We start from the raw sequence: 26,330 nt of genomic DNA, 5'->3' as shown, positions 1-26,330 counted from the left end.
CGGACAACATCGACGTCATCCATCCGAGTAAAACCGTCTTTATTATTCAACAATCTTGTCAGGTCTTCTACGTGTAGACTCGGTCTCTCCAACTCAGGAAAAACCCGGGATAGCCATGATGGGCGGGTAATGTGCTTAGTGTACCGACCTACATCATCGTGTCCGAAGCGTAGACCGGTGATTAAGCAAAACTCCTCCCGCCCAAAACACGTATACGCCGGTGGAAAATCAAACCATATCTCTTCATCACGACGTTGTATAGTCTCTGGTAGATCGCTAGTCATGGTTTGAAGAAACAGGTGTGTTAACATCGCATCTCCACCGGGATGTTGTAGTTTCAGCCATGGCCCGAAGCATGTATCCTCAAACATTTTTCTTTGTGCAGGTGAAAGCTTCGACGCAATTGTTTTGGCCAGGCTGACTTTATTTCTCAAGGTCAATTGAGCCGAATAAAAGTTCTACAAAAACAATAAACATACTAAATTAGATATACCAAAAACTACACTGTGAAGATATACCAAAAACAATAATAAACATAAAGAGTAGTAGTTTATTCTTCAAACTTAAATTTGCAACACTGTGAATTTCGTATTTGTCTTTGTTTTTTTGTTGAAGTAATGCAATTCATTCAAGTTTCAATTTGCAGAAGAAGAATAGTTTCTGAAAATGAAAATCGCAACACGAAAATGACTATCGCAACGCGAATTTGACTATCGCAATGAGAGAATCGCAACGCGAAACTAAAATCGCGTTGCGATTTGCATTTCGCGTTGCGATTCTTGGTTGATTTAATAAGCAATCTAAGTGAAATGGTTAATCTATTATTGAAATTACCAGTAAACTTATCATCAATTTCAATATGAAAAACCTAATAATAATGCAAAAATTTCAAAAAGAAAATAATTAAAAAAACTAACCCTCGTTGGTTGATTTGGTTGATTTTCCATTTCTGATTGTGAGGGTGGCTCTGAGAGATGGAGATAGACGGATTTCGCCGGAGATGGGGATGGATTTCGTCGGAGATGGGTGAGAGAGTGAGAGATGGAGATGGGACTGAGTTGTGATTTTAGGTTTTAGGTTATGAGTTGCGATTACGGGATATACTGTGGACGGTTCAGTGTTCCAATATATTAATATTCGTGTTTGGAATTTAAAAATAAAATACTTGGCCAGGATACTAATGGCGCTTTGAAAATCGCATTGCGATTATGTATTATCGCGTTGCGAAAGTCAGAATCGCGTTGCGAAAGTCAGTATCGCGTTGCGAAAGTAAGTATCTCGTTGCGATTTTGTATTATCACATTGCGATAGTCAGTATCGCATTGCGATTTTCCCAATTCGCGTTGCGATTTACTTATTCGCATTGCGATTTTCCCAATTCGCGTTGCGATTTACTTATTCGCATTGCGAATTGGGAAAATCGCAACGACACTGTAGACCATCGCAACGCGATTTTCAACTATCGCATTGCGAAAATGCAACGCGAATTTGCGATAATGGAGATCGCGTTGCGAATTAGCGATCGCATTGCGATTTTGTTGGTCATTTTGGCAAATCCGGAAAAAGTTGGTTAAAATCGTATATTATATGGGATTTTTGGTCACTGAGGTTATTTTCTCTAAATTTAATAAATTGTTCATCTTTCCATAAAACTCCAATTCAATACCCAAAATAAAAAAATCTAATTAAATCTCTTTAATTTTGATATTTTCAAATTTCCACCATCAATTCACCAAATCTCGTTCCCGATTTTCCATATCAATGGAAAATTTTATTGACGTTATTTATTTCTCTTCAAAACTCAATGGGAAGAAAAAGTTTAAGTATAATTAGCATACTATTTTTCTCTTCCATATTTCACAATTCCTCTTAAAATTATTGCCCTCACTTTTTAATTTTTCGTAAACGTAAAGTCACAATTGTTTATCATCAATTGTGGTGCTCAAATCATATTGAAGATTGTTCTTAAAATTCTAGGCAGATCATGTTTTCAAATTCTTTCTTTTGAATTTTATATATTTCCAAATTCTATATAAGATCATTATTTGATTTCCAAATGCTATGTTATGTATCGAAAAAAATATGTTAGAAAACATTGATGTTGACACTATCATCAATGATTTTACATAAAAAAATGCTCGAAGACAATATTTTTTTATAAGTATTTGTATGCTTAAATATATTTTTTGACATTTTTGATATTGTAATGAATTATTATTTGTTTATTTTAATAAAAAGAATTATACTAAAAATTTTATATTAGACATTTCTTAAATTTCTTTTAAATTAGTGGCCTATTTTTTGTTTCTCCCAGAGTCAAGAAATAGTCAGGATCGACCCTGTCTACATGGAAATAATATAATTTAATTTTATATATTTATCGTACCACATCAGTAAACTGCTAAAAGTTTAACAGTCGTTAACCTTCAGTGATCACATCTTGATTAAAATGAAACGAAAGTGATAAAATATTATATTTTTTTAATTCAACGAGAAAAAACTTGTAAAACTCAAATGAAAATGATCAATTCTATAGTTTACCCTATTAATAATGAAATGTTGAACTTTAATGAATTTATAAATTTTATATTATTGAAATTTCATGATCTTTAAACTATTAGAATTTTAAAAAATAATTTGGAAAATTTGAGGATGCTACAAGTATAATATGAAAGGAGAATAATATATCATTTTACCGTTATTAAAAGTAGATAAAATATAATTTAAAATAGATAAAAAATTATTCATTTGCATCGACATAATTATCAAGTTAAAATAAGTTAGATGTTCAATTCATATTGGATTTGGGTAAATTAAATTTGATTTGCTTTTCGTTCATGTTGCTTTTAGTTTCGGAGAAAGTTGATTCGAGTTAATTTGGGTATGAGTCAATATCGATCTAGTTAAAATTTGGGTAAACTTAGTTTGTTTACGATTACAGATCGAGTTTGGATCGTCATGTTCAGGTCAAATGTGAATCTAGTGAGCCTCATAAGGGAACAAGTTTAACATCAACATACTCAAAGCCCCTCCCCCAAATTTTTGGAAAATTAGCATTTGGCCCCTTCAAAATCTTTAAAATTAGGGCAAACTACAAGTTTGGTACCTAACCTATTACTTTCCTTCCATTTTGCTATCTATCCTTTATTTTTTTCATAACATACCTAACATTTATTTTTTGTTTTATCTTGATACCCTACCATTAAAAACTTAACGATGATGTTGATGTATCATTATAAGATGATGCCACATCATCATTAAAAAATAATAAAAAAATTACAAAATTAATAATTTAGTTAATTTTTTAATAGTGAATAACAAATTGAAACATAAACTAAATGTTAACTATGGTAAAAAAAAAATTAGATACCAAAATGGAACAATAATAATAGTTTAGATACATTTAGCTTACACTTAAAATTATCGATAAGTTTTAATTTATTTGAATAATTTTAATTAAGTCATTATAAATATTTAAAAATTATTTTTACTTTGAAATTGGGAAAAGATAAAAAAAATCGTTAATTAAATAATTAAAATTTATAATAACTTTTTACTTTGAATCATAACCATTTTATTAACAAAGTTCCTATCATTCCTTAATTATTCATACCAAATAAAGCTTTAAAAATTATTAAAAAAAACTTAAGCTCGAGTTGTACTAGTGTTGATAATAGATCAGACTGAATTGAAATTTTGGTCGATCTGAATTTGACCTAAGAATTTTTCTCTCACTTGACATCTGATCCAACTCGAATTTAAAAAAAAATCATTTCGTTAGAACTCCAGTGTAAAAACTCAATCTGAATATGAAAAATCTCATTTTTGTTCGATAAAATAAGAATCTAACTGAAAAATATAAAGATAATCATATTACAATAGCTATTTTTAAATATATAAATATTAATTATATTATTATTCTTGCATCAGATTGAATATTTTCCCCCTAAAAATCTGAATCTAATCTAATATCATCCTTTGTAGAATTTGACCTCACTCGATCTAATCTCGAATTAAGATATCGATTATGTAAAATAAAATCAAAATATGGGAAATTAAGATTAAATTAAGATTATGTGTATGCTTAATTATAAAATAAGTGTCCAAACTAAAGTACTTTTTACGAATAGGTGTCTAAACTATTTTTTGAATGATTTTGTTGTTTAATTTTACAAACGTTATCACTTTAGGTGTTGGGGTCACCAACGACGTTAATTTCCTTCGTTAAGGGACACGTGTCACAATGTGGTAATTTTAAAAATTTTATTTGAAATTTTTAAAAAATAATATATTTTTTAAAAATAAAAACACAAAAAATGTATAAAACTTTAGAAACCTTCATTTCAACCCTAAACCCACATCGATCGTCACCATTTGCCGTCGACGAAACTCTACCCGACCTCACTTCTCCCGGTGACCAAAACCCCTTATGAAATTGTGATCAGTCGACGACGAATCGACATTTTATACCCTACAAACTCTATGATGAAAATCATGATCCCACGTAATTCTGACGATCAATTGACGACAACTGCAGTGGTGTATTACTAGGAGGATGACAGAGACTACGCCGACGATAGTGATTATGACCGAAAAGGCTGATAACATCGAGTTAGGGTTAGGATTTGAGGATTTTTTTTTTTTGTAATTGAAGAGAAACTAGGGTTTTATTTATAAATATAGTAAAAATTTTAATATTTTTTAAAAATAAATTTTAAAATTACTCGATTATGACATAGGCACTTAACATAATAAATTTATAATATTAGACACTAAAATCATTTAAAAAATATTTTAAATACCTCCCCATGAAAAGTGTTATAGTTTAGAGATTTATTTTATATATAAGGCTTATATATATATATATATATATATATATGAAAACTATACGAAATATATTCAACATAATTTTCGCCTTCTCTCACCGTCCAAATATAAATAGTCACTGCGAACATAAATAACCACCAAAATTATTATAAGAAAGAAAAAACGCTAGGGATCTCGATCTCGTTCTCTCCGGCGACACCTTTGTAATTGTTTCCGGTGAGATATCGAGTTTGGATCCGATCACGATCCGATCCGTAGTGTCTGTTTAACCTAGATCCGAATCTCCATGGCTCCGGTTTCGGCTTTGGCCAAATACAAGCTTGTTTTTTTGGGGGATCAGTCTGTCGGCAAGACCAGTATCATCACTCGCTTCATGTACGACAAATTCGATAACACTTACCAGGTATTTCTCTCAATTTTACGGTCCTTTCTGTTTTTCTTTGGGTTCAGATTGCAAATTTGCTTGCCATTTTGGATCTGATTGTTTCTTCATTTGATTTTGTGGTATTTGATTAAGTTCAGATTTCTTATTGTTTTGCCCGATTTCCTTTGGTGTTTTAGATTCTAAGGTTATCTGTATCTTTAATTTGTTGACCAGGCTACCATTGGTATTGACTTTCTGTCGAAAACAATGTACCTCGAAGATCGGACAGTTCGACTGCAGCTCTGGTAAGACATCAATTTTTAAATTTTCTTATCTGATGCATTATGGATTTTTATGGACTTGTGTCTAACCTTTTCTTTCTGTGTTCTATCGAATTTAGATTCTTCTTCTTTTTCGATGTATGTTTAGATTTCTTTCCCAACCGTTGCTTCCTTTAATATGTATATATTATATATAGCTGGTGGGACGACTTACTTGAGAATTTGTTTTGCTGTATGCCTGGATCATATTCAGCATGGAAAAAATGTTTGTCCTCTATTGATGTATTCCTGAATTTAGGTTTGTCTCTTGGTTGAGTGGAAAAGGGAAGGGTGGACATTGGGGACTGGAAAAATTGGAAGAAAATAAATTTTGATTATGTTTAGTTAGAAGGAATTGTGAGAGGAAAGAAAATAGCAAAGATGACCATTTTCCATACTGAGGCATAAAGACAAATCATTACAAATCGGAATGATGAGAGGAAAGAAAATGAGAAGGAATTTAAGGACGTGCTTTACAAGATTATATCTTTTTTCTTCACTCTGTATCTGCTTAAATCTTTATTACAGGGATACTGCAGGACAGGAAAGATTCAGGAGTCTTATTCCAAGTTACATTAGGGATTCCTCTGTGGCTGTCATTGTCTATGATGTTGCAAGTATGTCGGCATTTCACTTTGTCATCCTGATTTGGAACCTTCCTGTACCATATATTTACTTGTTCAGTTGTTATGTTTGTGCATGTTTGCCCGTTTCTTGAGATGCACTCTCACAAGTTGATGTTTATCTGCTCTAGAAAGTGCTTGAAGTTGCCAACTTTAATTTTCATTATGTAGGTAGGCAATCCTTCCAAAATACTTCTAAGTGGATCGAAGAGGTGCGAACTGAACGGGGTAGTGATGTTATCATTGTGCTTGTTGGGAACAAAACCGATCTTGTGGACAAAAGGTAATATCAATTTGTTATTATGGTTGAACTTTCTTGTGAAAATTAGCGTACCATTAATTTTCCTTACTTTAGTTCCCTAGATTCTTGCCCTGATTTGTGTTCAATCATTGTGCATTTTGTGGTTGATTTGACAGGCAAGTCTCAGTTGAGGAAGCTGAAGCCAAGGCTCGTGAACTCAATGTTATGTTTATCGAAACTAGTGCCAAGGCTGGCTTCAATATCAAGGTTAACCATTTTTAACTTATCATATGATTGTTCCTATAATTTGACTGCTTGTTCGATGCTGTTGAAAATTATAGTGGTTGGGCATAGATCAATGTCATGGTATTCTATTCACCGAAAGTTTGTTCAGTCCTTTTGTTTCTCGAAGTAACATTTGTTCTTCACTTGCATGGCATTTATCGCTAGCATTGATTAACTTTAGATACTCCGACTTGGGTGTGCAAGTCGGGCAAGTTTTTAAGTTTGCCCACATATTTAGAGTTAAACCAACATAGTCACTAGCAAGTTCTCTCCCTCCCCCAGCATTACGGATCAAATCTATTGAGTTTTCTCACTCCGTTCGATCTCTTGACAGGCTCTATTTCGGAAGATTGCGGCCGCTTTACCTGGAATGGAAACACTTTCTTCAACAAAACAAGAAGACATGGTCGACGTCAATCTGAAGTCTTCAAACACAAATGCATCTCAGTCTCAGCAACAGTCTGGAGGATGTGCCTGCTGATGATAGACCCCTTACACACAAGCACACATCACCGATCTGAGGTATGTACGCTTTTCGACATTTATTCCATGCTTCCGATATCCTCCTCCCACAAAGTGTTTCTGTAAAAAAGGAAAAGAAAAATCTGGTCTCCCCCTTTTTGTAGCCTTGACATTTTGGGTTTGATGGGATGTTCTTGAGAGGAGATTTTAAATTTTATCATAGTAGTAGTTAGGCTTGTCATAACCTGTCCTATATGTGTGCGGTTCTTGTTATCTCATTCAGTTGTGCCATATTTGTTTTGTGCAAAATTGTCCTATTGCACAATTTTCACAAAAATAAGTGTAATAATATGAATGCATAAGAAGTGAATTTTATCATTTTATTTAGATACTTTTATATTTATACTTAACGTTAAGTTTTTAAAAATATTGAAAGTTTCGGTACTAAAATGAACAAAAATTGATAGTTTAGTTACTAAATAACTTAAGTTTTTAACGGCAAGCACTAAAATGAAATATAAATTAAATGTCAGACGTTGTTTTGAAAAAAAAAAGTTTATGTACTAAAACCGATCAAAATTGTTAGTTTAGGTATTAAATATGAAAATTTCCCATTAATTTATACCGTATGAGCACTTAAATTTAATCGGTTAATGACATGAATGGTAAATGCATGTTTTAGACAAAATTGCAATATCTAATGCATTGATCATGCTAATGTTACTCAAAGCATACAGCCAATATCAACAACTGATCAATATCAACTACTACGGTAGTTTTGTGATACGATTTTAGATCGAGGATAACCTAAATCGTTACGAAGAACATAATATTCAAAATGTTAGGAATAATGTAGAATTCTAGATTCAATCGAGAATTTTAGAAAGAATATAACATTTTAGGTTATGTTCAACCTAAAATGTTATGTTTTATTTTTCGATTTAGCCTTGAAATGGTGGTCAATGTTTCGGGAAATCGACGAGAGGGTTAACATTATCGGGTCAGTTCAGTTCAAAGGATTATTGCAGTCGGGTAACTCATTGACATATTGGTTAGCCTGTAACAGAAGGTCGAGGTTAATGCTTTTAAACTTGATGGTATGCACTCTTTTCTCACTTAAGTGTAAAGGGTTTTTTTTTATTAAACTAAGATGATTATAAAATAATATTTGTTTTAAATACTCTCAATCAGTTGACATTAAACATTCAATTACCATATTGCAGTCACTGATGCTCGAATCCGTAATCTCTAGGAACAATAACAATTCCTTTAACTATTAACGAAAAATACTACTAAGTGAATTTATGATATTAAAAAATATTTGATTGTCGATAAAAAAAATCTAGTAATTATCTAAACAATTACACAAATTCTTATCCCACCTCAACAACTAGAGCTATTTTCAACTTATTAAATCAACCGTATAAGCTTCTTAGAATCACATCATCTTATATCAACCATTAAAATCAACTACAAATAATTAAAATAAAATTTAAAAATAACGGTACGATAATTTTTTTTTAAAAAATAGTTGATTTACAGCATAATTAGTTTATGAATAAAAAAAAAACTTGACTGCAAAACGGCACACTTTATTTTGTGATAAGCTTACACTCAACAGAGTAATAATCTGACTTAGGGATAGTTCAACTCGACTTGACATGAAAAATATACACCCTCCACTCGACCTGAAATCGACTTGACTTTTTGAGATAAAATCTGAATCTAACCCGACCCAACTCAAAATAATAAAAATATTATTTTTATTCAATAAAAATATGAATTTAATTAAAAAATAATATATATAGAGGGTTATTATTGTAATTATCTCTAAATATATAAGGTAATATTATATTTTTTCCGGGTCGGGTATTTTCACCCTAATCTCAAATCCGACCCGATTCGAACATCGCCTTCAAAAAAACCCGACCTAATTGAGTCAGGTCGGATTGAAGTTCGTCGGGTTTAAGTCCCATGCCCATCCCTAGTCAGACTCCCTTTTATTTCTCTCCTCCGCACGAATATTGTTATAAGCTTATTTCTTTTGAGTTGAATCCAAGTTTGAGTCACATGCTCCTAAACCATAGTAGAATACATGTATACTTTTAATTCATCTTTTTGATAACAAATTTTTATTTTTCAATTTGGTCTTTTAATTTTTTATAATCTCCTTATTTCTTCAATTCGTCATTTATTTTAATTTTGTTTTTACCAAATTTGATCCACATGCTCCTAAACCATAGTAGAATACACGTATACCTTCAATTCTTCTTTTTGATAACAATTTTTTTAATTTAATGCTTCAATTTTTCATAATCTCCTTATTCTTTCAATTTGTCATTTATTTTAAGTTTGTTTTTACTAAATTTAAACCATATGCTCATATACCACAATAGAATACCTATGTACCTTCAGTTGTTATTTTTTTTACAGAAGATGTACTCTCTTTTTTATTTAGTCCCTTAACTTTACATTTTACTCAATTTGATATTTTGACTACAATTATTTGCAAATTCTTTCTTCTCATCAATTCCTTGACTCATTTATACTCTCATCAATATTTTACTCTCAAAATACTTTCTTTAAAATATAATAACATGAATATATTTCATAATTTTAGATTGTATTTGATATACTAAATAACATTATAATATGAAAGAATATAATATATATTTATGTGTGTATTATATGGTTAGATAAAGTAAGAAAATTAAAACAAATCATTGCCATAATACTATAAATAATTATAATAAAATTAGTATAGAAACTCGAATAACTCGAATCGACTCAAAAAAATTTCAAGTTAAGTTTAAGTTGTGAAATATGATCGTTAACTCGAACCATAAGAAACTAAAGCCACTTTTGATAAATACAGAAACTCAACATTATCAAACCTTCCAATGACATCATCGTCGTCAGGGTTAGGAACGACAATGAAATAAATGATTGCTCCCCTCAAGTTGGATAGATCTTGTACTTGAAAATCCGAAATATTTTCATCGGACAATTCAATCCTTCCTAGCAGGGGGCATCGATATGTAACTAGTAATCATCAATTGCAAAACTAGCCCTCTTCACATCCAGTCTCTTTAACGAAGAAACGTTTATGTCCAGTGAAACAACGTTGTTGTCCATAACAATAATACGGCCGTCCGAAACCCTCACGACGATCAACTCCTTTAGAATCGGGCAATTAGAGATTAGTCTCATCAAAGATCAATCATTTGCATAGAGTAATCTCTTTAGTTGAGGTGTCATCGGTCTTCGGAAACACACGTTTGCAGGTACATCAATGAAAACATCATCATACAGTTTCAGAGAAACGAGTGTTTCCCAAGCAAAAAAACGATACGAGAGTCTCACCGCCGGTACAAGTGAAGCACCAAAACTGAGATTCAGCTCTTGAACATCACGCTCAATTGCAACACTAATCTATTTACCTAATTCCACTTCATCAATAGGCATGATTCCTAGGGATGGGCATGGGACCCGAATCCGACTGGTTCCGACCTGATCTGATCGGGTTGTTTTTTTTAATTTAGGGTCAGGTCGGGTCGGATTTTTTAAATGTGGTGTTCGGGTCGGGTTCGGGTTTAGGGTGAAAAATACCCGATCCGATCCGAAAAATATATAATTTTACTTTTATATATTTAGGAATGATTACAATAATACCCCTCTATATATTATTTTTTTCAATTAAATCACTGTTTTATTGAATAAAAATATTATTTTTATAATTATTTCGGGTCGGGTCGGGTGAAATCTTGTTTTGGTCGGGTCGAGTCGGATCTCGGGCGGATGATTCTTTGTTCTCAGGTCAAATCGGGTGGACCAAAAATCTGACCCAACCCGACCTATGCCATCCCTAATAATTCAAACATTTTTTTTACTTTTTCAAAAAATAATTTAAGGTCTAAATTGATTTTTTCAGAAAACTGAGGCATAAAATTGCGACTAGCCCCCCTATCCCTTATGTTAGGGATGGGCATGGGCATGAGTAGGGTCAGGTAGGATTTTCGGTTCACCTGATCCGAAAAATATACAGCATCTAAACTCGATTTTGTTTTTTGAGATAAAATTCAAACCTAACCTAATCTGATCCGAAATAATATATTTATTTAAAAATATTATTTTAATTAATAAAAATAGAAATTTAATTGAAAGAAAATAATATATAGGTATATAATTGTAAATATCCTTAAATATATAAGGTAAAATAATTTTTTTTTTTGAATTCGAATTGGATATTTTTTTTATTCTAAACCTAAATCCGACCCGAACATAACTCAAAGAAACTTGATCCGACCTAACCCAAACTCATAATTTTTTAAAAAACACAAGCCGATCGGATCTGATCGAAAACGGGTCCCATGTGCATCCATAAGCAGGGGTGCACAAAAAATCCGAATATCCGATTTTGCGAAAAAAATATCAGAAACCGGATTTGGGAAAAACCGGTTTTTTTTTAACCGGATCGGATTTTTTAAACCGGTTATTTTAACCGGTTTGGAGAAAAAAAACCTAGACCGGTTTTTTTTACCGGTTAAAAAACCGGTTTTTATCCGGGAAAAAAAAACCGGTCTAGGTTTAAAAAACTAGCCGTTAATATAGCTGTTGGAGGGGGTTTGTGACCGTTTTTTTCTTTAAAAAATTACCATTTTACCACCCTAAACATGTATAAATAGGTTGGGGATGTATTTGGTTGATTACAACTTTCTCAAATCTTATTACACAACACTTAAACATCTCTCAAATCTTATTTTTGTAATTTTTTGTTCATCATGAGTAACACGGCTGAATCTTCCATCGGGGGAAACCTTGAAGTCGTGAGAGTGATCGAACACACTCGAAACAAAGATATTTGGGATTACTACGATTTATGTGAGATGTCAAATGGCTCGAGGAGGGCGCGTTGTAAACTTTGTCTAAAGTTTCTTGCATCGGAAGGAAACACAACGTTGAAGAACCATTTGACAAAATCATGCAAGGCACTTCGCTCAAGATCGGATCATAGTCAATCGAATCTTACACCGCAAGGTGGTGTTTTTGTTTACGACAACGAAAAATTACGAGAAGCGTTTACAAAGTTCGTGATTACAAAAGCATTGCCGTTCGACCACTTTGATGATGAAGATTTCACAACAACAATTCAACAACTAATGCAACCACGTTATACTCAAGTAAGTCGTACTACCCTTAGAAGAGATGCTATAAAAATGTGGCGTACGGCGAGGGAAAAAATGATTTTAGGATTCCAAGAACACTGTTATGGTGTGTCGCTTACATGTGACGTTTAGAGTTCCCCTCATAATACCGGAAATTCTTTTTTAGCCGTTACGTCACATTGGTTAGATCAAGATAATTGGCAAATGATGAAAAGAACAATCGCGTTTGAATTATTCGGTGAGCCGCATACCGGTGCTAATTTATTTACACTTTTAAAAAGGGTAATTTGTCTTTATAAATTAGAAAATAAAGTTTTTTCTATATCCTTTAATAATGCATCGAATAATACAAAAGCGGTTCCAAGATTGAAAATATTACTTTCACCGATTTTAGACGGTGCGTTTTTTCATACCCGTTGCATTGCACACATAATTAATTTATCCGTGCAAGCCGGTTTGGAGGTTATTGAGCCGATTAGATTAGAATTTAAAACAATGATAAAATCGGTTCTTTGTAACAACAACAAAAGACTAAATGATTATAAACGATTTTGTAAGTCCGTTAATAAAAAAGCTTTTGGTCCTAATTTGGATTGTCCAACTCGTTGGAACTCAACTTGGATGATGATGCATACTGCCTTAAGGCAAAGGGAAACATTGCAAACATTTCACGATCGGCTTTTCGAGAGGGGTCATGTCCCAAACATTTATCCGGATTCGAGTTGGGAAACTATAGCCAAAATAACCGATTTGCTTGAGGTTTTTAAAAATGCAACAACTTTTTTATCCGGTGTTTATTACCCTACTAGCCCGTTAGTTCTTAATTAAATATTTTTGTTGGCTACCCGACTAAATGACTTTGAAACCGAAGTTTTTCAAGAAATTGGCTTTGCAATGAAGGAAAAACTTTTAAAATATTTTAAGGAGATTCCTCCCATTTTTACTTGTGCCGCCGCTTTAAACCCAACGTTAAATGTTGGTGGGGTTGAAACACTAATTGAACAAATTGCGTTTGCTTTTAATCTAACCGATGATGAACCCAACTTTGTCCAAAACCAAATAAATTATTTTAACAAATGTTTTCGAGACATGTTTGCAATTTATTTAACTAAATACGGATCAAGTAGTGTAATACACGATCAAATGAGAATGAATGCGGAATCATCTAGTAGACATTCAAGTAACATAAATTTGAATCTTTTTAACACTCTTGTAAATTCCCAATCCAAACGATCACGTACTACCACCCCAAGTAGCGAGTTGGAAAATTACATGTCATGCGATTTTCTATCAAAAATGACATTTGAAGAGTTTGAAAGTTTAGATATTTTGGCTTGGTGGAAAGAAAAGGAAGCACAATTTCCGATTCTAGCCGCCATGGCCCGTGATTTACTAACCGTCCAAGCTTCTACGGTAGCTTCGGAATCCGTTTTTTCTGTTAGTGGTAGGGTTATATCGCAACGGAGATCAAGACTAAGTCCCGAGTTGGTGGAAGTATGCATTTGTTTGAATGATTATTTGGATGGAGCGGCTCGTAAGCAACATATTACCACCCTAGAAGATGCAATTGATGTCGATTTGGAAGCAAACTTACACATTGAAGAAGTCGAACTTGGAATATCTCCTCCAAACGAAGAAGGCGAAGATGATGAAGAAGAGATGGCAATGTAGTTTATTTTTAAACTTTATTTTAATTATCGTAAACTTTGTTTCAATTATCGAACTTGAAGTTTTTAAGTATTTGAATTTATCGAACTTGGAAGTTTTTAAGTATTTTAATTTATCGAACTTGAAAGTATTTAAGTATTTCAATTATCGTAAACTTTGTTGCAATTGATGACGATGTAATTTTAATAATATTAAAATCGGTTTTTTTATAACCGGATTTTTAAAAAAACCGGTTTTTTTAAAACCGAAACCGGTTACACCGGTTAGGATATTAGACCCTCCAAACCGATTAGAAACCGAACCGATTATTTTATAAACCGATTTTTTTTCTATGGAAAAAAATCGGATCGGATAAAAACCGATCCGGATCGGATTGAAATCCGAATTATGTGCAACCTTATCCATAAGAGACCAAATTCACAAACGAAGCGAGCGGAACCAGATCCACGTACATATACGACGCCGTTTTCCACTTAGTACAATATAAATAAATCGAAATTTATATTTAATTTTAATAGTAACTTATCGGTGAAGTATTATTTAATTATTACAATTAAAAAAAAAAAGGGGGAGACAAATCGATAGATCTCCAAAGACTCGAAAGGGAAAATCCCCAAAATCTCTTACTAATGGCCTTTCACGTAGCTTGCCCAATTACATGGTAAAATATATTTTCAATTTCATTTTATTTTTATTTTTTATTTTTTAAAAATAAGCTATTTCTCCTCCTTAATGCACTTGCTTTCGAGCTCTCTCGTTGCATTATTAACGTTAATGTTTCTCTTTGTTGTTGTTGTTGTAGTCGTCGGATCTGCTTTTGTTCGCTAGGGTTTCCTCGGAGTCTCCAGTCTCCGGGCTCCGTGGATGGCTTCTTGCAGGAAGCGATTCGAGTGGAGGAGTTTTTGAAAGATCCTTGGGGCGTTAGGGTTTCAAGAGAAGGGACCGTGCAGGTTCCGGTTCCTAAACTAGCGCCGGTTACGGCTGGGGATGGAGGAGGTGCTGGTGCGGTCCAGGAGTCGGCCTCGGTGTTGGCTCAGACGAGGCGGCTCGCGCTTCAGAGAAAAGCTGAGGCTACGATGGCGGTGGCTGAGGATCATGCAGGGAAGGTTGAGTTGTGTGATGTTGCGGTAATTTTCTTGCGTTTGGCTCTATGCAATTAGTTTTTACTTGTGTGTCTACATGCATATGCAAGGTGTATATGAAGTTTGGCGTCTGAATTTTGTTTTCGGTTGAGTTAGATTTAGTGGAGTGTGATTTCTGTTTTCATTTAGGGGTTATGGCCATATGAACTATTATTTTTGTGCTCAGTTTAAGTTCACTTTCCTGTCAGTTTTGGGGTGAGTTCTGATTTCTTAATTGATTCTTTAAATTTACTGTGTCAGACTGTCAGTAAGCATGTGTTCTTGTCTGTATGTATATGATTGATCATTGATATTGATTTTGAGCTAGATTTTGGGTTATTTGTGATTACTCTATAGTCATTTCTAAATAGGCTGCTCACTTTATATATCGAAATATATATTTACTTTTATATGTGAAACCATAGATGCAAATTACTAGGGAATAAAAGGATTCAATGGTATGATATTTTGTCTATTTTTGTTTTGAGTTGACTAGTTTACCTACCCTTTGATTGGAAATAAAGCTTTGTAAAATGAGATCTGGAAAGGAAAAAGGCAGGGTCCTACATTGGAGGATGTGTTGGTCTCTATTTTTTAGCCTATGTAGTGCTGCTTCTTTGTGGCTTTCTAGAAGTTATGGGTTTCTTTTTCTCTACAGGTTGCACCAATAAATTCTGGTCTAGAAGAGCAAGGTCGGTCAAACAAAAATGTAATGTGCCACATGTGTTTTTTGGGTGAAAGCGAAGGAAATGAGAGGGCTAGAAGGATGCTATCTTGCCAAAATTGTGACAAGAAGTACCACAGGAGCTGCTTGAAATCTTCGGTACAACATAGAGGTACCAACTTTAATGCTCTGTTATCTTTTACCACTGGAGTCTTATGCATTTAGCATGATTGCAGATTTGTTTCATTGGAGTTCTTGGATTTGCCATAATTGTCGAACCTGTGAGGTATTTATTACGTTTAAAAGTACCCATTTGTACCCAATAACATTCAAATCTTTTGGTTTCACTCATTACTATTAATTTCTTTTCTTTAGGTGTGCCGAAGTACGGGAGATCCAACTAGGCTCATGTTTTGCAAAAGGTGTGATGGTGCATACCATTGCTATTGTCAACATCCACCGCACAAGGTTGGTTTGATTGCTTATGCTGAATTGTTCTATATCTTGATTACAACAGAACCCCTCACATTATCCCTGGATTATGCAGAATGTTCCGTCTGGGACTTATTTGTGCCCAAAACATACAAGGTGTCACAGCTGTGGATCCAATGTTCCTGGAAATGGTTCCAGTGTGCGGTACAACTGTTAACCCTCAGAAAAAAAGCTTTTCCCCTAAAAATTTCTCCTTTCTGTGCAAATTGTTGCTTCAATTTCTTTTCAACTATTCAAAATCTAATATCTTGCTTGTGTTTTTTGACAATTGATTGCTAATGAGTTTTCTTGACCACCTGTTTAAGCATTTCTTTCAATTAGCATAAAGGTTTTATCATTTTCTTATAAAATTTTCAGGTGGTTCTTGGGATACACTTGTTGTGATGCTTGTGGAAGGTTGTTTGTGAAGGGAAACTATTGCCCTGTTTGTTTGAAGGTAAATTCTTTCTTCTGATATGTAATGGTGTTTGTTTTATTCATATATCCTGGTTTAAGGAAAGAGTCCACTTCTCCTAAGATTTGTTTCTTGACAGAGATGGCTGAAATATGGGGTATTCTGAACTACTTTATTTGATTGATTTAGCATCCATCCGAATGCAAATATGCTTCATGAATTTTCTAAAAATGAACTTACTAGACATTTTGGAACAAGCATACAGGTTTACAGAGACTCTGAATCGACACCCATGGTCTGCTGTGATATTTGCCAGCGCTGGGTGCACTGCGAGTGTGATGGCATCAGGTTCCTTGCTATCCTTGTAGTTTGTACTTTAAGAACCACCAATCTGATTTATGCACTGTTATCTTGTTTATTGCATTTTTTTAGTTTATTATTTTGTGTGGGGTAATCGCTGTCAAATTATGGTTCTGAGTTTGACAGTAATAGATGTTTTTGGAGATGAGTTTACATGGTCAATATTGGATGTTTTGTATTTTAATTTGCATCAAGTTCAGCAGGCTCAATCCTTGTTACTGTGTAGTTTCAAAATGAATGGTTGAATTTCTCAAGTTTTTGTTGAATGCAATCAGCATGAGCAGTTTCCTTACACTCTAGTTAAACGAGCAAGTGCTTCTTGTCTTGAAATTTCTACTCTAGCGCATTCATACCTCTCACAAACCAAAAGCACTCCATCTGCATGTTGAATAAGTGCTGGAAGACTTCAATGGTTTATGCTTTACAACAGCCACACAAGTTTTGGATCATTATATATATAAATCAGTAAATGTTTAATGCAGTGATGAAAGATATCTTGAGTTTCAAGTAGACGGAAATCTCCAGTATAAATGTGCAGCATGTCGTGGAGAGTGTTACCAGGTGGCTATGTATTGCAGTTTTCCTTTCCCCTTTTTCTCTCTTTCTCAGGAGGGAGAAAAATATTCTTTTCAACTAATTGCTGTCATAAACATGAAACCAGGTTACAGATCTTGAGGATGCTGTCCAAGAGCTGTGGAAGAGGAAAGACAATGCTGATCGAGACCTTATTTCTAGTTTGAGGGCTGCTGCAGGGCTGCCAACTCAAGAAGAAATATTTTCTATCTCTCCATTTTCAGACGATGAGGAAAATGGTCCGGTGATGTTAAAAAATGAATTTGGACGTTCCCTGAAGTTCTCTGCCAGAGGAATAGCTGAGAAGTCTCCGAAGAAGAATAAGGAAAGCGGAAAGAAATCTTCAAGAAAAAAATATCTTAAGAAAAAGACAAATGAGGCATCTTTGATTAGCCAGGGAGAATCACAACCGAGTTTTGTAAGGAATCAGGATATTCCTGAAGCTGTGATTCAAAAAGATGAAGGACAGGATATTTCTTCTCCTGTTGCTGGAATTTGTTCTACCAATCAGCTAGGGATTTTGAAATATAAGGTGGCAGATGAGGTTATGGTTAGTGATGAAGATAGAAAATCTTGTGTATTTAAAATTAAAAGTAGCAAACCACATGATTTAGACCGTGGAGGTGATAGTGGAAAACATGATAGCAAGTCAAATACTGTGAAAGAAAAGAAGTTGGTCATAAATCTAGGTGCACGAAAAATAAATGTTACCAACTCTCCAATTTCCGATGTTTCAAGCTCTCAAAAAGAACAAGATGTGATTTTGCACAATGGTATGCTCTGACGTCCTCTGTCTATGAGATAACTTTCACTGCATGAGTGTCCTCTTTTTCTACAATCAAGCACCTATCATTTCCAATAAAGTGCTATCAGTCTAGTAACCCTCCTAGATTGCTACTTAATTTTTTTGCTGCACCTGCAGATCTGCATTTGCTGCGATAAACTGTTTTTTTTGCTCATTTACTTTAATCTTAGTTGCATTTAGTTTTTTTTGAAGCCCATTTTATTTGTTATAAGATCGTACTTACAAAATTATTAAGTATTAATGACATGCAATTTAATTGTCCTTTCTGATTTCAGAGAGTAATCTAAAGAGTATATTGTCTTCTCTTGTTTGACTGGTTGTTAGGTGTTCAAGATGCAAATCAACAGAGAGTAGATTACAAGTTTATGCCGGATAGGAGTGACAGCACTGCTAAATCTGGTGATGGTAATATAGTAGTCATGATCTATTGCCTTAGTGTTTAAAAGTTCATTTGTGCTGTCATTAATGAAAATTTGGAGAATATTTTTCTTTAAGGTTCTAATAATTGAGACTGGGAATTTTTCTGTTTTCAGGAATCAAAGTTTATCGCTCCAAGTCTAGAGGGGTGAAAATTGCTGGAACAGAAGGGAATGTGATAAAGTTTGGAAAAATTAGGCCGGAATTTCCTGAATTTGGATCCAAAGTTGGTGCAGCTAAAGGTTCTGATGGATATGAAATTGTTCCTAAAAAACCAGAACATGTCACATCTGGAGATGGAAGCATTGATGTAATTAGGCTTGATGCTGTGCCTTCAGGTGAGGTGTCCATTCTAGGAGGAGGGAATGTGAAGTCAGGAAAGCGGTTGGAAGAAAGGGCTGATGCATATGGTGAAAGAAATGAAGATTATTGCCACACACCTTTCTTGAATTCTTTGCCAAAAGATCCCAAACCGTCTCTCAAATTTAAATTGAAGAAACCTAATCTTGCTAATCAGAATTCTAAGGTTCATTCTGAGGAAGACAAGAGTTCTATAAAAGGCCAAAGGTCTAAAAGACAGAGACCATCTTCCTTCAAGGAAAAATCTTTGTTTAATGTTGATGAAGATCTCGATGTCACAGAAACACATCAAAACAGCTTAATGGATGGTATGATGGATGCTAGTTGGATTTTAAAAAAGCTGGGTAAAGATGCAATTGGAAAGAAAGTAGAAATTTATCAGGCATCTGACAAATCATGGTAAGATTTTGACATCTTTATCACCGAATAATCATGAGGCAAGATCTGGTTTTATTGTCTTTTGCTCCTGATTAATCTTAGTCCCTTAACCCCACTTGCATTTATTTTCATACGCAACTGTAGAAACATGTACATATCAATTTGAGCTCTAAAAATAGAAAGAATTTGTCAAGTTTCCAATGAATGTGATAATTTGAGTTCCACCCAAAATATAATGCTTTAATAATTTTGTATTGTATATTCTTTAGGTTAATTTCCTAAATTTTATCCTGATTTTTTGAAATTGAACAAGCAGGCATAAGGGAGCTGTTAATGACATCATTGAAGGCACATCCGTCGTATCTGTGATGCTAGATGATGGTAGAGTAAAAAGCTTAGAACTTGGGAAGCAAGGCATTCGTTTTGTTCTTCAGAAACAAAAGAAACAGAAAATTCGAAACTGAATGGCTAGCTTAATTCTTTGTGAGTGGATTTGTTGAAATTTTTCATTTTCTGGATGAGGTAGTTGTCAGGCTGTCAAGTCGCAAGGTCCCAACTCCCAACTATTTGAGTTCTTCTGTCGTTGTTTGTTCTCTTTCCCAGCTCTGCACTGAGGCTACTTTATGTCTCAGGCATGCCTTCCTTCTGTGGTTGCGGATTGAAACAAACAACTAAGCAACCCATTCAACCACAGTTGGGGGTGACAAGTCCAATAGCAGCCAGAATCGAACACAAGCATCTGAATCCAAGCCGTTTTGGATGATAAATTAATGGAATCCTCTCCATACCCCCTTTACAGCTTCCCGAGCTCCAGCTTCACTTATGAAATTTCTTGAAGGTTGCATAAACATAGCAGGTAGAATTTCCAAAAGATAGGATCAATCAAGCATCTATAGTGTTGCCCTCTACAACACAGACTTCCAATACTGATTTCATCAGAACTGCAAGTAAGATATTTTTATCGAGTCTTAGTAAAATACTGAGAAAATCTGAGTTCTGAGTGCAATATTTGAGAAACAAGCAGAAGGGTCTCCTATAATTGCCCATCCAAGACTTCGTGGTTGCCAATGCTGCTAAAGGAGCTGGACAGAACAGAAGAGGGTGCAACAATGGCAGGAGGGTTTAGTGTTTGCAGCTGCTGTAGTTCGCTCGGTTGCAGGAGTTGTAGCAGGAGGGAGGTGACCAAACATGGCACCAAGGCCAATAAGTTGTATGCTTCTGTTTGTCACCGTGCCAACTGCTAAGATCTGGCACAAGTGAGGCTCTGCTGGTTGTTTGGTGGTGACCTACGCATTATTGCTGAACGATGCAATTTATTAGTGCTTGTAATTTCATTATCTTGGAGAAACTTAAATCTTTTCGTTACTTCGTCCGATGATCGCAATCCACTGAGCAGGGCATTTCAAAGGCATAAAAATAGAGTTCATATATGCATAATATGTATATATATGTATAACTAAGTTAAGCATGTATAGCACTAAATTAACAACCATATATGTAGATGATAAAGTATGAATTACTTAAGTGAGAAGCAAACATTTAATTTAAGAGTAATTTATGAAGGGAGTTCGATTTGGCTTCTCCTGAGGCAGAGATTGATGAAGATGATCAGCAAGGAGGAGAAACATCCCCTCGGTAAGACAATCTAATATTAGAGCATGATGCTTCTGCAATTTGTTCTTTGTCTTCTTGTGATGATTTTATAGCTATATTTTGCAAGTAACAACAATTTAGAATCCTACTCAGACAAGCATATCAAAGTTAAGCCAAAGTTTTTCAGCTCTTTTTATCCATTCCTGATTATGAAAACCGTAGTGCCGTTTTTCTTACGAAGTTTTCTTTGTTAGTTGTAGTTGAAACCGTTTTTACTTGCACTACTACTTCGATTAAAGAATTATAGCCTATGTTGCTTGTATTTAGATGCAAATGTTGAAGAGAGGGATATGTCCATTATGTGTATGTTGAAAAGATTATTAGGATGTTACGTGCCAAGTCTTTATTCTAACTCCATTGGTCGTTCTCGAAAGCGTTGCTCTATTCACTATTACATTAGACACATAAGCCGAAGAAATTCCAGCTACTAAGCTCCCAATGCTGCAAAAGAAGTTGCATCCCATTAATTTACCATAAACAAGTAAGCTGAAACCACTTAGGTAGAAGCTTTTGTTGAGTAGTGTTGAATTGGCTGGAAGAGCTGATTCCATGTCCTGGTCCACAAGTTATGCCTGTGGCTCGATCATTTTGCGAGCCGCTCACTATGGGTATACTATCATCACCTTCAGATATGGCACCAGTTGAATTGATGAGCATTAAGTTTGCAAATTTATTTAGAAGATTTGCATGCATGCTTGATTTAACTACTGTTTTACCAGTTCTGATGACAGTTCTTAATGTGTATGTTTTGGGTTTCAGTCACATGGATGCCATCAGTGTTGGGGCTGTTTCCAGGAGCGATCACGTAAAGGTTGGAGACTTTTACGTCGACACATTTGCTAAAGGAAAGATGCATTTGTTGAGAATTTTCGATCCGCAGCCGTGCTACTCTCAGATTGCTGCATTGGCTAAAGGTTACTGCCTGTGAAAACACAGTTTTTTTTTTATGTAAACGAATGCAGGTGAAGTTCCAAGTTCGAATCTCATTATGTCCGGTGATGCAGGATTCATACACAAGGGCGAAAGGATGTGAACTTACAGTTGAGGCTTCACTGCAAGGCTGAAAAACGGATGAAGCAACGTAAGCTGTTTTATTGATATAAAATGATAATGAGTTGAAATTTCGATATAAAGCCTCCTATTCCTATAAAAAAAAAAATCGATATAAATTCGAGTGACATACGAGGGCGGTGTTAATTTTACAGGAATTTAGCCACCGTGTTCTGCCATTGCCATTGATGACGCATCCACCTTCTACCCTTAAGTTCTGACCATTATCAAAGTAAAGCCATCGTCGGGTTGTGTAATCCAACTGATGAACAGTGACTTTAATTGTTCCGAAGATATGTCATTCGATTATAACGTGATCTATCATCAGTGCATTTTATTTATGTATGTATGCATGCATGCATGCATGGGAGATTTAAGGTAAGCATGCATGGATGAATAAATGATAATGCATGCCATTGCCAGAGTAAACCTTCAAAATAAGAGAACTGCATGGTCCAGAGAAATCAACTGGCTTAAGATGATAAATCTTGTTCTTGGGGACCACCATAATAGCTCCTTATAAGACTTACAAGCGGTTTCCCAAGCTTCATTAAATGCTTAAACAAAATGAAAATGTTACAATGTCAATAAATAAATAAAAAATATAAATATTTTTAATTAAATCCTTCAAAATTATTGTTAAATAGGCCTCTCAATTTTTAATTTTTTTAATTAAACCTTCATTTTTTAAAAGGTTTTTATTAATTATTAAAAATTGAATAAATCTCCAAAATTAAATTAACCTCCTAAATCATGTAGTCATGATTTGGACATGAAAAATAAAACCAAACATTATCAAGATATGGTCAAGACAAAGCTAGACGCGTTGGGTAGGGATGGGTACGGGTCGGGTTTCGATTAATCCGATTCGAAAATTATACATTCTTCACTCGATTCAACTTAAAAATATACACCCTTACTCGACCCAAATCTTACCTAACTTTTTGAGATAAAATCCGAATCTGGCCCGAAATAATATATTTATTTTAAAAAATATTATTTTTATTCAATAAAAATAGGGATTTAATTGAATATATATATATATATATATATATATATATATGTGAGTATTATTGTAATTATCCCTAAATATAAGGTAATTTTTTTCGGGTTGGATCGAGTATTTTTTCACCATAAATCCAAACTCAAAATGAACATAACTTCTAAAAACTTGACATGAACCCAATTTTTTTTTTTTTAAAAAAATATGACCTGATCGGATTAGATTGGAGCGGAACCGTCGAGTTGGAGTTTTCTGCCCATGCCTAGTTAGGACATAGGGTTTTTTTTCTTTTATATTTTCTGACATAGAATAAACAACCAGAATTTTGGTTTCTCCAAGTTATAAGGTTTAAGTTTTTAAATTAAAGATAATTTAAAATTTTAGCAAGGAATTTGTATGATAATATGTGAATTAAAAATATAAATTTCATATCTTCATTGTCTTCATTTAAAAAAAAAAATTCATCTTATCAGTGTTATATCTTATCTACATACACATTTAGAAAAGTTTACAATGATAGTATTCCTTAACAAGGTACCTGAGAATCATCACTTCCATTAGCTTTCGCTCCGAAATCATCGACATCGACAACCGACGGACCGACCGGCGCAGGCGCATCCTCGAGTCTCAACCGACTTCCATCATCATACTCGAACCCAAACAAAATTTCCGACATCAGATTTAGCTCATTTCGTTCGTCCGAGACGTCTAAATACGGATCACGATAGGTTGTTGTCCTCGTCGGGCGGCCATAAACATTCGCCCGACAAAAATCAACCCGAAACCGGTCCTCCCTGTAACCGCAAAAACAGGGTCCGGACAAAGAGATCAACGCAACCATGAAAAACGGGAGACAATGGGGTTTCAGCAACATTCTCATCCTAGGACTTCTAAGAACAGAGACAGAAGACAAAGAGCATCCTACGACTCATGTGCAATAAAAGGGGCTCTGAATCCAACATGTTCCGCCATGAAAGTGAATTATGTTCACAGATATATATATATATATATATATATATATATATATATATATATATATATATATATATATATATGTGTGTGTGTGTGTGTGTGTGAGAGAGAGAGAGAGAGAGAGAGTGTGAGTGTGTATAAATATGGATTATGGGGGAGATGAAGATGGAGACGAAAGTGGAAGTTTGGGTCCCTCAACTAAGAGATGGGAGTGGGAGGTTTGTCGTTAGAAGTTTTTCTTTGTGCTTGTTTACCAACATAACATTAACGCCCTTGCTCAATACTCATGCACCTCAAAACGTGTATTTGGTCAAAGCTAAAAAGTTGTAAAATTATCCGACTATTTATATATTCCAAACTCGTTATATTTTATTATAAAATTGATTGTCGTCTGAGTTAGATGTAAACCTGTTGACAGAGATATGATAAAATCTGATCTCATAATTGTTTAAGTTATATTTTATGGAATGACTCTTCGTACATTATGTCGTCGAGTCATGTTTGAAATATTATGACATCATGTCAGTGCTTAAAAGCAACAGTGATGTCAGTATATATTATAAAAATATAATTTTTTCATATCTTGGTCAGTAGGTTAACGTACAGTTTAGACGAATGTTAATATTTTTTAACGAAAAATGATTAGTTTAGAACATATAAATAATCAAGTGATATTTTGTAATTTTCAATAACCGGAGAATTCAATAAATTTGTCTTTACAATTAGATGATATTTTGTAACATTTAATAATCGGAAGAATCGACATAACTGCTCCATGATCGGGAAGACCATTTGTAGTCTTCAATGGAAGATGCGGCGAGAAAAGAAATGGCATCGGCCGTCGATGGTAGGATAGGACTTCAGGTTCGATAGTATTGTTGAAAGTATCATCAAATGTATTTCATAGGAATGTTCATTAAGTTAATTTGATCACTGACTGAATCGAATAATTTTTAACCAAGTTTATTAAAAGAAAAATTCTTTTTAATTATCATCCAGTTCTAAAGTTAAATCTTGACTAATATGGACTGACCCGGGTCGTATATCTGGTTTTGATGAGTGAGTCTCCCAGTGGAGATTTTATGCATATACAAGGACTCGAACTAAAATTTTTAAAAAAATATTTTAACCAAATCAAAATAAGTCCAATTAATTTCACCGATTTACCATATTAATCAAAATTTACAAATAATATATTATACAATAAATATTTAATATTTTCAGTTAATTTGATTATCTCGATCGGTGAATTTTTTTAAAATCAAAATTAAAAATCCATCAATGAACCATAATATTTAGAATATAAGGTTTATATTTTAATTATAATATTCAGTACAAAGAGAAAAATTAGAAATATAAATTATCTAACAAACAAGTTGAGTTTTATTTATTGTTAATTGAATTATTATTACTTTATTTTTTGAATTATTAGTATAAAATAAAACAACAATCTGAAAATAATAAGAGAAAATGTAGAAGTAATATATACTAATAGTGTTGTAAATGAGACAAAATAGATCGTGAGCTACTCGAGATCGATTCGGTCAAAGCTCGATAAATACTATACTCGAATGGACTCGACTCAAGCTCGAGTTCGACTCAAATTCTTAACGAGCCGAAACGAGTTACTTGATACTCGACTTGAAAAAGTTCGTGAGAAACTCAAAAATATAATATATTAATTTTTTTGAAATAAATTATTAATAATATTAACATTTATGTGGTTTTTTTTTAAAATGTAGTATAAAATTTTCATGTATTCAAGATTTAGGTTCGAGTTTAATTGGAGGCTTCAATCGAGTTAAGTTTAAGATTTTTTTTCATTTTGAGTTTTTACAAGCTTCAGTTCATGGTTTCGAGCTCAAGTCGAGTTTAAAAATTTTAAGCTCGTGAGTTTTAGAGTCGAGTCAAGCTCCATTTCAAAATTTTCAAGTCGAATAGAGCTCCGTAATACTCAAACTCGACCCTACTCGGTTATAGACCTATTTGTATAAAATGATGAAAAAATAGGGATACAATGTTTATAGAAATTATTTACGGAATTAAAATATTTTCTATACAACTCTCGAATCTGTTGATAGTTACTACCAACGATTTTATTTTATTTATTTATTTATAGATGCAGAAACCAAA

At 33.8% G+C, this 26,330-nt stretch overlaps 3 protein-coding genes across 6 annotated transcripts; 2 read left to right on the top strand and 1 right to left on the bottom strand.

Moving 5' to 3' along the window:
• Window positions 1-4,962: 4,962 nt before the first annotated feature.
• LOC120136781 (ras-related protein RABH1b) lies at window positions 4,963-7,253 on the top strand. Its single transcript, XM_039152742.1, has 6 exons — window positions 4,963-5,230; window positions 5,426-5,496; window positions 6,040-6,128; window positions 6,306-6,417; window positions 6,552-6,642; window positions 6,995-7,253. Exons 1-6 carry the CDS (start codon window positions 5,114-5,116, stop codon window positions 7,139-7,141), a joined length of 627 nt encoding a protein of 208 aa, XP_039008673.1. The 5' UTR covers window positions 4,963-5,113; the 3' UTR covers window positions 7,142-7,253.
• Window positions 7,254-14,504: 7,251 nt separating this feature from the next.
• LOC120136807 lies at window positions 14,505-20,931 on the top strand. Of its 4 annotated transcripts, XR_005517377.1 has the most exons (14): window positions 14,505-14,616; window positions 14,758-15,082; window positions 15,735-15,912; window positions 15,977-16,026; window positions 16,116-16,208; window positions 16,288-16,376; window positions 16,590-16,668; window positions 16,892-16,974; window positions 17,469-17,547; window positions 17,648-18,332; window positions 18,689-18,769; window positions 18,898-19,540; window positions 19,833-20,068; window positions 20,152-20,931. XR_005517377.1 is itself a non-coding variant. In XM_039152765.1 (13 exons), exons 1-13 carry the CDS (start codon window positions 14,585-14,587, stop codon window positions 19,981-19,983), a joined length of 2,562 nt encoding a protein of 853 aa, XP_039008696.1. In that variant the 5' UTR covers window positions 14,505-14,584; the 3' UTR covers window positions 19,984-20,931. The 4 variants fall into 4 exon arrangements, 3 of the variants coding, with proteins under 3 accessions (XP_039008696.1, XP_039008695.1, XP_039008694.1); XM_039152765.1 differs by having other exon boundaries at window positions 18,689-18,763; window positions 19,833-20,931; XM_039152764.1 differs by having other exon boundaries at window positions 19,836-20,931.
• An 856-nt stretch (window positions 20,932-21,787) lies between these two features.
• Window positions 21,788-24,105, bottom strand: LOC120136829 (polygalacturonase-like). Its single transcript, XM_039152787.1, has 5 exons — window positions 23,764-24,105; window positions 22,653-22,668; window positions 22,356-22,498; window positions 22,212-22,232; window positions 21,788-22,094 (listed from the first exon to the last, which is right to left on the bottom strand). Exons 1-5 carry the CDS (start codon window positions 24,103-24,105, stop codon window positions 21,885-21,887), a joined length of 732 nt encoding a protein of 243 aa, XP_039008718.1. The 3' UTR covers window positions 21,788-21,884.
• Window positions 24,106-26,330: the final 2,225 nt, after the last annotated feature.

This window comes from Hibiscus syriacus, unplaced genomic scaffold (genome assembly GCF_006381635.1).
Source record: "Hibiscus syriacus cultivar Baekdansim isolate YM2019G1 unplaced genomic scaffold, ASM638163v2 tig00110637_pilon, whole genome shotgun sequence".
Taxonomy (NCBI): domain Eukaryota; kingdom Viridiplantae; phylum Streptophyta; class Magnoliopsida; order Malvales; family Malvaceae; genus Hibiscus; species Hibiscus syriacus.
Note: the sequence above shows the minus strand (reverse complement) of the source record. Positions and strands in the feature narration are given on the sequence as shown.